General features: G+C 41.5%; 2 protein-coding genes across 2 annotated transcripts; one reads left to right on the top strand and one right to left on the bottom strand.

Annotated features, from left to right (window-relative positions):
* Positions 1 to 21: 21 nt before the first annotated feature.
* LOC114448588 (mitochondrial folate transporter/carrier-like) lies at positions 22 to 3776 on the bottom strand. Its single transcript, XM_028425622.1, has 7 exons — positions 3331 to 3776; positions 3072 to 3222; positions 2878 to 2963; positions 1836 to 1990; positions 1487 to 1600; positions 1178 to 1323; positions 22 to 1095 (listed from the first exon to the last, which is right to left on the bottom strand). Exons 1-7 carry the CDS (start codon positions 3527 to 3529, stop codon positions 969 to 971), a joined length of 978 nt encoding a protein of 325 aa, XP_028281423.1. The 5' UTR covers positions 3530 to 3776; the 3' UTR covers positions 22 to 968.
* Positions 3777 to 4056: 280 nt separating this feature from the next.
* Positions 4057 to 11218, top strand: dcaf13 (ddb1 and cul4 associated factor 13). The gene is made up of 11 exons (XM_028426503.1): positions 4057 to 4252; positions 4731 to 4930; positions 5020 to 5127; positions 5247 to 5336; positions 5424 to 5579; positions 5700 to 5777; positions 5864 to 5946; positions 6131 to 6295; positions 7639 to 7774; positions 10107 to 10270; positions 10728 to 11218. The coding sequence occupies exons 1-11, from the start codon at positions 4183 to 4185 to the stop codon at positions 10813 to 10815; spliced, it is 1338 nt and encodes a 445-aa protein (XP_028282304.1). The 5' UTR covers positions 4057 to 4182; the 3' UTR covers positions 10816 to 11218.
* Positions 11219 to 13147: the final 1929 nt, after the last annotated feature.

Genomic DNA, 13147 nt, shown 5'->3' with positions numbered 1-13147 from the left:
TACATCACGCATGACGCAGTGTAGCTGAAGCACAGTCTGTGTTTTATAACAAAATGTTACAAAGCAATGCAATTACAATTTCAAGAGAACAAATAATGAACTTAGGGAGAGGTGTGAAATGTGTTTAGAGCCGTTTCATTGTTACTGTAATAATTTAAAAGCAGACATTAATATCGCACATGCAACCTGAGAACATCGTGGATTTAAAGTAGTAATTAGGTTTTTTAGGTTTTTTTATAGTTTCAGTCTCCCTTTCTGCTGCCAATAAACAATGTAAACATCAGTACTGATAATTAAAAGACTAAAGACCCCATTCACACTGGGGAAATCAATCCGGCTATACTGGGATTCGGGCCATATCTGGATATATCCGGATAGTTTTCTTCTGAGTCTGAACATCGCGAATCCGGATAGACAGTGTCCGGGTCGCGTACAAAAGCCGTGTGTAAACAACCACCGGACTATAACAACTTGACAGGACTACAAAGGAATAAACTACTTTTTGAACCAAAAAGCCTAAAAGAACGAGCGACACCTACCATAGCCTGAACGGACTCTGTATATTGTGAGGCGCCACCTAGTGGTTTGGAGGACAAGAAGCCGGGTTAAGCTGGATTGAGAGTGGACACGTGTGTGTGATAGCCAGATTTGAAAATAGGTCTGAACATATCCATCTTAAAGGCTATGCAGATTTAATCCCACTCTAGCTGGATTGACTTTCTCCAGTGTGAACAGGGCCTTAAAAATAAGGCCAAAACTTACAGTACACATCCGCATATAAAAAGCTATCGTAACAGCAGCAGCATGTCCTTCATGAAACAGAAGACACAGCATTTTTTATTCACTTTCAGTGAGAACATCTCAAGAGTTCTGTGTTAGTTGAACATGCTCCTCTCTCTACTTCCATATGTCACTCAGCTGGTAAACACGACCTCACAGTCTTTCCGTGCCATGCTTGCTTTTAGTCCTCATTTATTTTGCCCCAGAAGAAAGCGAGACACATTCTCATAAACCACAAACGTGATGCAGCAGGCGGGAGTGACTCGTATCAAGTTAGGGACGATGCCTTTGTAGAAACCAATGCTGCCTTCGTTCCTGCAGAATAAAATAGCAAAACAATCATAAGCATCAGGACGTCAGCATGGAGACCAGGGCGGTGATCATGTCATTATCATACCTCCACGTCCGACTGATGACATCAATAACGCCATTGTATGTATTGTGCTGGTCCTGCAGGCGAGCTCGCACCACCTGATATGGATACGTTGTGGCTACAGCAAATATTTTAGATAATGCCGCCATTGTAATATATTCCAACGGGTTCTGTTTACACAGACAGAGGGTGAGAGAAGTGAGCAGTGTAGTGTAGGAAAACCGATGAGTCACTTGTTATCAACTGTGGCCTCAGTCTTATTACACCAAAAGGCCCGAGTTTCATTAAACAGGCTGCTTCCAGCCTGTCTGTGGCTCAGGGTTAATGACTCACCAGCATTGAATCTGAAGGAACTTTCTTGTATTTGTTGTAGTCTCTCTTCAGCTCTTCGTAGGCCATGAACTGCAGCGCTCCGTGAGATGTGCCAAACAGGCCTGGAACATAACCCTTTTCAATACATATTCTGTAAGTAATTCTTTTCTGATTCACTTGAATGTCTACACAATTATTAGTGACAGAAACACCAGAAAAATACACTTCACCCGCAACCTGAGAATCTGACAACACTATCATTAGTATGTATTGGTTTACTAGAGTAAATAAAGGCATGTGGTGCCCTCTAGTGGTCAAACTTTTAACATCAAGAGAACATTGCGGTTAAAATAATACACTGATGTCATACCTTGTACAGTCCAGGCAGTCCCTCATGGCGGTAGATCTTAACCAAAGCATCCACCATACCCTTGTACTGCTTACTGGTTTGGTCAGCATTGTACTGCAGCACTAGCCGGGTCTTGGTCACCCAGATAGGATTGGTTATGGTGAGTGTTAGAATGCCTAAGTGAAAACGAGTGGGATGTTATTAGAATGAGGCTCAGAACATGTGCCAAGAACGGTCTTATACACATACAGTACATGTACATAAGTACATGCAGCGGGTATTTTATTAGAAACACATGACTTTTTAAGTTGCACACAGTCCGTTTATATGCCTACAACCCAAAATGTAAACCTTAAGTTAAGCAAAGTAGCTCTAAAACATACTTGTGTGCAAAAATGTGTCTGTAGCTGTGTCTGTTTTTAAGTTTTGTTGCCAGTTTCCGCCTGGCGTGCGGAAACGATTCGGAATTCTGAATACAAGTTTGATAGAGCAGCATCTAATGAGAGTTTCAAGACTAAATTGGAGTCTGTAGCTTGAAATCTTTAGCTTGAACCTTTAGGAGGAGATACATTTGGAAAATGACCCTCGTTGAAGGGCTCTCTCATAGACTCCCATGTTAAAAGTGACATGGAAATTGCCTAATATTTGAAAAACTATAATTTTTTGAAAAAAACTTAACCCGGAATGTCCTCTGTGAAATGAACATTTTGATAGTTGAATGGCTGAAATTGGTCAATGTATGCTGAAGATACACTGCGCCAAATAATGTACGGAAGAATAAAAAGAAAAACAAAGAGGATGATTGCCTAGCAATGGCAATCAAACTAAATACTGTCTGTGATCCAATAATCTACAAGGATTGGTAGTATAGTAATAACTTATACCTCTGGTTAGTTGTAAACACTTCTGCAACATCAACATATTGCAGCAGTGATGTTAACATGAGCTGTGATGAACGAACCTTATTTTCAACCAGCTCAAAGCAGTATTATCCAGCTGTTGTTATTGACTATGTTCAGATTGAGTGCATGGACAGCAGTGTTCAAACACATATGGGACTAACCTGCTTCAGCTGCAGACACCAGGTGTTCTCCTGCACTCAGTTCAGTCTGACGGCCTTCCTTCGTGTAGCCTTTGATTGCATTGTAGCTGTTGTAAGGCAAAAAAACCAGACATCTTACATTTATAATGCCACTGTTATGAAAAGAAAACATCATGAACCAGTTCCAACTGAGTTAGTTGCAGGTTGTTACCTACAAGAAGAAGTAGAGACCCCAAGATGCACCAGCACCCCAAACATTGGGTGTCACTCCTTGGTAGAGTCCTCTCACTCCCTCCTGCTGCCACACACACTTCATGCAGTGGAATATGCCACTGTACTTGGGCCTTACATCCAGTCCATCACTTACTTCATTAAAAAAACAAAAAAACCATTTCAGTAATGTCATTCAAATAAAAGAGGAGCAGTGCGTTCATAATGTGTTTACATTACATTTAAAGTGTAGGTTTACTGTACCTGCAAACCTGATTTTAACAAGGTCCAGTGGGTGAAGCAACAGTGTTGACACCACTCCTCCGCTAAGTCCCGCTACCAGGTTTTCTATCTTCACATGGTTGAACACCTGCTGCATTTGTCCGGCCAGTGAGACGGCGGACACCGGTTTGCTGGACAGTCGTGCCTCTGTAACGCCACCGTGATCCGGAGCGGAGCTCATGTTAAACAGGTAACTAAGTTAGCTAGTTGTGTTAACAGCAGCACTGCACTACGTTTGTTATAATGCTATTTTTTTAAAGAACTTTTTCTGTAAAACTGGAAAGACAACTCGATAAAACCGCTGTAGACATTAAATATGGTACACCACAGGCACGGCTTCCTCATTTTTAAAGCATGTTAGCAACCGTACCATGCGTTTTTGACATGCGATGCTAGTTTGCTGTCAAAGTAGCACTGCTCGACCTTGCTGCTGGTATTCAGGAAGCGTCAAGTTGTTGATGTAAGCAGTACTTCCGGTTATGACTTTCAAAATAATATACATCGACAAACAAAAAACGCGCTTTATTGCTGAGTAACTATATAAACTTTACATGAGGTTGTAAGAGTATATGTGTTTGTTGTTTGAGGCCCACCGAAACATCTGAATATTATCCTGGACTGCAGCAATAGTAGACACCTTTGACTGTGTTTCCGGTGTTCTGCTTACAAAGTTTGTAACTTGAATGGTGACGCAACCGGAGGACTGGACATCCCACAATGCAACGCGGACACCTTCTTCCTTAACACATGGCTGGTGTAGTTAGTAGTTGCTAATATTTATCTTGGTGAAATTGTTATTTTTTTCGAAGTGTGCGTCCATTTTTTACTCTGCAAATGAAAGTTAAGGTCCTCTCAAGAAACCCGGATGATTATGTCCGGGAGACCAAACTAGATATTCAGCGTGGTAAGTGGAAAAAATGTAAACGCTAGCTAGCTACACACAGTTTGCTAGCTAATGTTAGCCAGTTTTTCCTCAACAAACAACAGCAACTTAAACTATAACTGCACAGTCGGATTATCCTTTAATGTACATCTCATCTTTACATATTCATGCATTTATGACCACAGAACAGTCAATGTATTCATTTCTGGGGAAACTGTTGATATATGTGAACGTATACATAAATGAAAACATTAGATTAGACGCATTTTCCATTACATTTTTATTAGCTCTTTCAAGGTACAGCAAAGGTACAATAAACATGCCATGGATTCCTACAATAATAGTATATATATAGTATAATAGCAAAGTATACAAAACATATTAAACGTCAACATTTTTGTGAAGATTTCCATGGCACACTGGACGTCATTCTTAGTTGTTGTCATAGACTCAATGTGTTGTACCAGCTCATTAAAGAGCGGCTGCTGTTATTTGTTAGTCCCCAGGAACTATGACCCTTCCCTTCACCCATTTGAGGTGTGCAGAGAGTACACACGGGCTCTGAATGCCACAAAGCTGGAGCGGGTTTTTGCCAAGCCTTTCCTGGCTTCCCTGGATGGTCACAGAGATGGGGTGAACTGCATGGCCAAGCACACAAAGAGCCTGTCCACCCTGCTGTCAGGCTCCTGTGATGGAGAGGTACGGTAACTGTCTGCTGGTGTACAAATACATTACCTAGATTTTCTTTGATAATGACAGATTTTTTTTTCTGTTTATTTGAATTTCAGGTGAAACTGTGGAATCTGTCCAAACATGAATGTGTTCGCACACTCCAAGCACATGAGGGTTTTGTGCGGGGAATGGTTGTGCGCTACTGTGGAACCTCCTTTTTTACGGTAAGTGTTTGTTTGTTTTTTTCAACATCCAAGTTTTCCAGACTTTTTACTAAGACTTTTTAATTAATAGACATGTAACAGAGTGTCTGCTTTCTGTCTTTGTATGCTGATGCCAACAGGTCGGTGATGACAAGACAATCAAACAGTGGAAGATGGAAGCACCAAGTTATGGAGAGGGGGAGGAGCCACTTAACACTATCCTTGGCAAAGTATGCCCTTGCCTTTTTTTTCAATAGCTCATATCATTTGTTTTTAATGTATCACATTATGACAATGTTACAAATCTTTCCTTGTAGACTGTGTACACAGGAATAGACCATCACCAAAAGGAGGGTGTGTTTGCAACATGTGGCCAGCAGGTGGACATCTGGGATGAGCAGAGGAGCACCCCAATTCGTTCTTTTACCTGGGGTGTAGACAGCTTCAGCTCTGTCCGCTTTAATCCTGTAGAGGTGAGACGTCATGTGTCCTATCTGCCAGATTTCCACGTCCTGCTTATTATACTGAACAAACTAAATAAACGTCTTTGAAGCTGACATCCTGCTGATAGCTTGACACTTCTTGTTCTGCAGACTGAACTTCTGGGAAGCTGTGCCTCTGACAGAAGTATAGTGCTTTATGACATGAGAGAATCTGCACCTCTTAAAAAGGTAGTGTCCACCATACAGTTGGTCCTTCTCTTCCTTTTTCTTTGCAAGAAAAGTACATATATATTCATTTTCTTCCTCTTCCTCAGGTTATCATGACAATGAGGAGTAACACATTATGTTGGAACCCAATGGAAGCTTATTACTTTACATGTGCAAATGAGGACTACAAGTGAGTGATAGAATCTCCATTTCATTTCTATGGTTGTCTCTGTCTAGAAGCTAAATAACCAGTTTTTGTTTAATGCAATATTTCATTGTTGGACCACAATGTATATTATTATATATTATTATTATACGTGGATTATCTTGGTGTCAATCAAGGGGTTAAGTTTAGCTTCTGTGTGTATCACCAGCCTCTACACGTACGATATGAGGTTCCTGGAGAAGCCCGTCTTGGTGCACATGGACCACGTGTCTGCAGTGCTCGATGTTGACTACTCTCCTACTGGGAAAGAGTTTGTGTCCGCCAGTTTTGACAAAACTATCCGCATCTTTGCCAAGGATAGTGGACACAGCAGGTCAGTAGCACCAGTAAGAATATTACAGGTGATTGTATGTGAATATGTGAGATTTGTTTATATATATAATCATAGCTGTTGTTGATTGAGGTGTATATCATATATAATAGTATGTAAATATAGTACTTTAAAAAAAGTGCTAAACAACAAAGTGTAAAATAACCAACATAATGATGTAGCAACATAACACCCATGTATTTTCCATGCTATGCTCACTGTGGCCCAAACATTTGTCCTTTACCTGCTTCTACAGTAGGTCATACTGTTGCTGCTCATTGGAAAAGCTAATATGCATCTGTGTCTGTTTGTGTTATTTGGCCTTATCAACCACATAAAAACAGCCTTTGTTTTGTTGCTATGTGACACAGTGGCACATGCTGTTATGTTTGTACACTTGTAAAGCTCCAGAACAAATAGCCACAGTTGTGGTACAGTAACTGATAGCCAGATGGTGTCCAGGGCTGCTCATAATGCAACATATATGAGCTTGAGTAACAGTTGGCTCAGATTTTGGCTTGTGACAGCAAGCTAAGCACAGATGTTATTAATAAACCTGACTCCAAAAATAATAGTGTGTCCTTAAAGCCAGTACAGGTAATTATAAACAAGTCACATGTGTGGTATCTGACAAAAAGACAAAGTTTGCAACACCTGTCCAGACAGCTTGTAATGTACCTTAATGCATTTCAGTCATGTTTAAACAGACAAACCTTTTAGGAAGGAATGGTCATTTCAATCTTTTTTTAATAAAAAAAAAATTGTGTTCTAGGGGCATTGGCAGTGGTAATTATAAATCTTAGTGAGTAATGTCTTAGCAGAACTCCGGCTGTTTGTACTGTTTCTCATTGTCTGTCTGTGCCAGATGTTTTTAACCTGACTACAAATGTTTTTTAACCTTAGATATTGTAGCGAGGTTTCCTAACAGCTCCTAAGCTGCGTCTTAGTTCAGGTATAACTGTCTTCAAGGATGAACCAGCTTTGTTATAAAATGGACTTTCTGGCCTATAATACACAGCGATTTGCTCGTTTCATCAGCTCTTACAAGTCATAAAGTGTGGCACCAGCTGCAGTTGATTTAGGTGCATTAAGTGTACTAATCAACAGCTGTATTTATGTTTGCTGAGTCTTCTGTGCAATGAATCTTGGGATAGATTGAACCTGTGGATCGGTTGCACTGAAGGAGTAATGACATGGGGCAGCCTTGTAGTGCTGCTGGGACACAATCAGTCCGTGCCTTTGAGGAATGCAGTCCATGAATCGAGACACAGCTGAAATATTAATTGTCACCTTGAACCCCATCCAATCTGTTTCTCTGCCAAAACTTTTTTTTTTCTAATATTTAGGGAGGTCTACCACACCAAGCGCATGCAGCATGTTATCTGCATTAAATGGTCAGCAGACAACAAGTACATCCTGAGCGGGTCTGACGAGATGAACATCCGACTGTGGAAAGCGAATGCAGCCGAGAAACTTGGAGTGGTGAGTGCTGCCTGGTCTTAAACCTACTTTTGTGATTGATGTTGCTTCTGATTGGCATTGTTTCGGGTAATTCCTCATCATAATATCTGAGTAGGGATCAACGGCTGTATTTCCATTGCTGTCAAACATATTGTATCCCCCTCCAGTTTATTGCCTGATCTTGTTTTATGAGTTAGCTGCATGCTTTGGCACAGCCGTGGCTCTATGCCCACCTCAGCACTGTAAGTGTGAGTGACTATGCCAGGGAGCTACGGCACTGCTGTTGCCAAACGCCCTGATGGATGCTGACTTAGGGTAGAATCACTCTCAATAAGTACAATGTACCAATTGGCACAGGTGTTGCAGGGGGAAGTCCAGAAAACGGACACCTGTTGTGCACTTTGACAAATTGCCAAGGAAAAAATGTAAACGCATCAAAACTGACTTTTAATATCTTTGTCAGTGAGCAACACTGGCTTTGTATTCACATAATATAAAAGGTAATGGCACGTCATGGATATTATGTTATACTCAACTGTCTACTAAAGCTCTATAAAATGCTGAAATCCCAGTGATAATAAAGATCAGCGGAATCTTGTGCGCCATCTCCAGCAGCCATCTTTCATTCCTAATCGGATTCACCCTTGCTTATTCTCTTAATGCAGCCTCAGAGTGGAAAATTGGCCCGCTTTTGGCACTTGTTTTACTGTCACTGTGTAAGAGAAGATTTATTCGCAAGCTTTGCACTTAAAGAGATCAGACAAGTGCTGCTCTTATCAGCAGTTTAAATCGGCCAATCACTTAAAGCGGGGCCACTCGGAACATAATGAAGCATTAACAATCAAGTTGTACTGAGAGGGTCTTTAATTATCAGGAAATGCTGAAATGCTGAATCAAGGCTTTGTCTGTGTCTGAAGGCATCATGCTGGACTGATTGGGACTTCTCTATCAGCTGCTGCACATCTCTCTCTTTTTAAAACACTTTGCACACAGCAGCCTTTGACTCCAGTTTAAGTCAGACCCTCTATGGTCACAACCTAACACATTTGCACTCGATAACTTTCTATTGATTTTCAATAGTTCTGTAGAGACACAGACTTATCACTGGCTTTTCAGCTTTGTTTTTTACAAAATTTGGAAACTTATCAAGACAGAAAAATAAGTCATGGATATCCCCTTTAACCAACAGGATTTTTATGCCTTGTAAAATCATGCATGTGTGTATCCAGCTGAATTAATTTAGTGCAACAAGATCAGCATCTAACAACTCTTCTCCAACAAATTGAATCTGAAACAAATCATTGCTTTTAATTAGAATAAAAGCCTCCATAGTGAGCCTCCCCCGGGCCAAGACCGCAGCAGCTAGCTGGGAGTTTTTATGAGTAAGACGGACAGGAAGGGATGTTGTTGAGCTGGTGTCTTCACAGACATCGATAAGTTTTGAATGAGCAGACCGCTTACTGTACTGTCCAACATTTTAGGATGTAAGACAGTAGTACAGTAACTGACTTCACTATAAGCCGTGTTTGAAGTTTGACTAACTTATCTTACTTTGCATTTTTTTATTCAAACTCACAGTAATCCCAGCTAAATACATGGAAACTAGTTAAAGAACACCTCACATCACACCTCTGTCAAGTCAACCAAACCTGCTAAATGAGTGCCAAGGGTTAAATATAACATCAGGTTAACAAGGTCCCAGACTCATCTGTAGGGAAGGTTCCTCAAAGTAGCATCCATTGGTCATCCTGAGCCTGTGGCTGTAGGGAGGAGGGTCTCATTCAGACAACACTGTATTAAATCTAAATCAGGAGCAACTGTATGGACATGTTTCCTGCACATGCACATACGCTCATTGCTGTAAATAAGAGAGTATTGCCTGCATGTAGTTTAGCATAGCATAAAGTCTGACAATGGCTGTTCAAAAGTAGCAGCCCTAAGCTCAGCATTCAATTTGTCTTTAGTGTTAGTGTTTTTAGTGTAGTTGTAACAGAAGCCAAGTTCCAGTATAATTATCTCCTGACCTGTTAGCTAGTTTAATTTTTATCATAATTCTAACACCATAACAAAAGTAATTTAACTGCAACATCCATTTCTTAGCAGGCTCTGATTCCACGACCTTCATCAGCAGACAGTTAAACAGTCTTAGAACAAGAATTGTACATTTTTGTTACTATTAAAGAAACACGCTGATGAAGATCATGCGGTGGGATAATGGTTATCTTTTGGTTCTATAGCTGGCAGTGTTTAGGAACAGAGTGCCTAACTCTGTCCTCTCGTTTTTTGCTGCCACCCTGGTCTCATTTCTCCTCCACACTTTGTCCCTCAATCACTCTCCTCTGTCCCCCCGCAGCTGTCCCCCAGAGAGAGGGAGGCCGTCAACTACAGTCAGAAACTGAAGGAGAAGTTCCAGCACTACCCGCAGATCAGGCGCATCTCCCATCACAGACATCTACCCAAGAATGTCTTCCACCAAAGCAAGGAGCTGAGGATCATGAAGGAGGCTCGTCGTAGAAAGTGTGTATTCGTTTTTCCTCCCGTTTCTTATCAGATAAAAGTTTAGCCATCTTATTTATTTAGCCATTGGATGTGAGTTGGGCCCTTGCCAGGAATGGGTCACAGCAGGCTGATGGAAAAGCTCACAGATGGGACTGCCCCCTGTGACTCGGTGTCAGTCGGCCTTACATATTCATTTAGTGTTTGTATAGAGAATTGATTGTTCCAGTTTGCCCTGCTGTCCAGTGATTCACAGGTTTAGTTTGTGGCTTTTTTTCACAGATTTATTATGTTATGATGCGTCACATGTGTGTAAAGCGTCAATTATTTACTATCTCTGCTTTATGCAATCTTTTTTAGAATGCATTAGCGTAGTGTGTGACGTGGGTGTTAGGTCAGCACTCTCATGTTCTGTTTGCCATTCTTTCCCTTCTGAATGAGTTAATCATTTTTTTTTTTTGTTGTTTTGCGTTTTCAGGGAGAGGAACGTCCGCAAGCACAGCAAACCAGGAAGTGTCCCCGTGGTGTCAGAAAAGGAGAAGCATGTTGTCACTGTGGTGAAATAAACCAGGCTGGAGAACAGAAGACCTACAGACTGCAGTTCAGTGATGAGGTGGACACTCAGATCACACCTACACTGGACACATTCAGACTGACCTCTCTTCAGGATTATTTGTCATTTGTGGGAATAAATAGTGAACACTCTTTCACTCTGCCATCAGTTGGTCATATTTCACTTTGGCAGCCTCGGACCTTTCAGCAGAAGACCTATAATTATGTTGATAATGAAAGAATTGTTTTGACCCAGTGTTAAAATAAAATTTCATCACTTGCTGCTCCAGGTGATGAAACACTGCTGTTCCATATGGTTCATGGTCAGTGCTGAAAATGGATTGATGATTCCACAACGTGTGCTGGAAAAGAATCCAGCAGTTTAAATAAAGCTCAGCTCCATGATGGTTCCTCTGACCATGGCTGAAGGTGTGAACGTGATTTACTTGTTGTAGGGCTGCAACACTTACTCGAGTACTCGAGTAATATTCAAGGGCAAAATGCCTCAACTCATTTAGTACTCGATGACTCGTTTGGTGATGTCATCAGGGATGATTCTCTTGTGGTGTAGCGGGGTGATCAGCGTTTTGGGTGCAAGAGGTCCCGGGTTCGAGACACGGGTGAGCCACACACACTCACTCACTTTTGGCGCCGGGCATGGAGGCGGTCGTGGGCTTAAGCAATGACACCGCAGCAGCTGTGTCTATGGAAAAACTGACATTTATGCATGATCCGAGTACTCGAGTAATCGCAAAAATAATCGGCGAGTATCCGAATATCAAAAATACTCTTTTGTTGCAGCCCTAACTTGTTGTGACTTCTGTCATGGCTCTCTTTATATTTACACACATAATGCTATTCCTTTGTCAAGTCTTATAACAAATTTAATATATATCAGCAATTTTTCCTAACATGGTGAGAATTTTACATTTACTTTTAGCCATCGCTCCGGGCAGTAAAAGTAATCCTGAGGTTTAAGCAGTAATTGATTTACTTTTTGCAAAAACACATTGTTCATATTAATTAAAAATAGTTCATTAAGGAATGAAACTCCCTGTTGTTTGACGTGTTGCAGGAGATCAACCACACTGGTGTTAATTTACTTAGAGCCCTAGAAAGGTGGAGGCTCCATCCTCTTAATGTTGTCCTTCAAATCCTATCAAACACTACAGCCTGAGAGAGCAACAGAGGAGGCCGTCTCTGGGATCTAAAGGTATTTACTTGGAGCTGAGTTTAGAATGCTCTGTCACTCTGGAACATAAAGGATGGATGACAAAGATCAGGCGTGTAAGTTTATTTTGATCACAGTCAGATTTAAGGCTGCAACTTAACTTTTTAGAATTATTACAGGATAATGTGTTAATGTCAGATTTTGCTTACTTCACCATGGGAGCCTGGATATGTTAATATGTTGTTTAAAAGTTCAATATTGTCATGAAAGCGGTAGCCTTTAACCATAGTGCTGTTTTCTCAGCTGACAGGCCTTGTGTGACTTTTCTTCCATGAATCACCGCAGAATTTCTCACATCAACAATGCCGGCGTGCGCCGTTTGTTGACTGTGCGTAAAAAAGCACTGACCGGAACTCCTTCCACACCTGCACTTCCAGCCATTGTCACAAGTCATATTCCGTATTTATCCTCCCACTGCACATCCCCTCCCTCCTCTTTCACAGAGCTCATGATCTGGTTATGAAATATGCATCATGCTCTCCCTGCTTGCAGCGCTGCTCCGGCTGCACGCAGCCCTCCTTCCACTCCGTGTTTTAGCGGCTGCTATCTGCCTGCTGTCAATGAACATCCAACGCGTCCTCTCTCGGCTTTATTCTTCTACGTGTTTCCATCGCTCCGCCTCTTCTTCCTAGCTGGATTTCTCCCCCTCCTCCTCCTCCTCCTCCTCTTCCTCTCTCTACTCTCTCTCCTCCTCTCTCTCTCTCTCTCTCTCTCTCACTCACTCTCTCATTTCATCCATTTTTGTGCATTTAAGAAATCTCTAAGAATTACCAACGTGGAGGAAGGCGAGCTAACCGGAGTGACAGAGGAGGAGGGTTAAGGACTCCAAGGGAAAACAAACGAGGACGGACCGGGCATCTTTTTTTATTCCAGCATGCGAGTGAAACCCCTCTAAAGGATGGCAGCGATGGGTTAGACAGGATTTAACATGACTGCAAAATAAAAGGCAAGAGTTTTGCTATTTTGATATTTTTGAACCCTGGCATGGATGGAGGCTTGTGTCTGGAGTACCTGAAGGTCTCACTCCTGGTTGCTTTTTAAGGGGCGCATCTATTTCTTATCTTCTCCCTGAGAAATGCTCGTGTGTATAAATTTCAGCCTGCAACAGCTCGAAT

This window comes from Parambassis ranga, chromosome 16 (assembly GCF_900634625.1).
Source record: "Parambassis ranga chromosome 16, fParRan2.1, whole genome shotgun sequence".
NCBI lineage: Eukaryota > Metazoa > Chordata > Actinopteri > Ambassidae > Parambassis > Parambassis ranga.
The sequence above is the reverse complement of the archived record's forward strand: the minus strand, read 5'-3'. Positions and strand labels throughout refer to the sequence as shown.

Excerpts from the sequence above, each read along its gene's own strand:
- LOC114448588 (XM_028425622.1), bottom strand. The coding sequence starts at position 3,529 with ATGAGCTCCGCTCCGGATCACGGTGGCGTTACAGAGGCACGACTGTCC. Across the intron at positions 3,223-3,330 it reads TGTTAAAATCAGGTTTGCAG|TAAGTGATGGACTGGATGTA; the intron begins GTACAGTAAACC and ends TTTTTAATGAAG. Across the intron at positions 1,601-1,835 it reads GACTGCCTGGACTGTACAAG|GGTTATGTTCCAGGCCTGTT; the intron begins GTATGACATCAG and ends TGTATTGAAAAG.
- dcaf13 (XM_028426503.1), top strand. The coding sequence starts at position 4,183 with ATGAAAGTTAAGGTCCTCTCAAGAAACCCGGATGATTATGTCCGGGAG. Across the intron at positions 5,947-6,130 it reads TGTGCAAATGAGGACTACAA|CCTCTACACGTACGATATGA; the intron begins GTGAGTGATAGA and ends GTGTATCACCAG. Across the intron at positions 7,775-10,106 it reads CAGCCGAGAAACTTGGAGTG|CTGTCCCCCAGAGAGAGGGA; the intron begins GTGAGTGCTGCC and ends GTCCCCCCGCAG.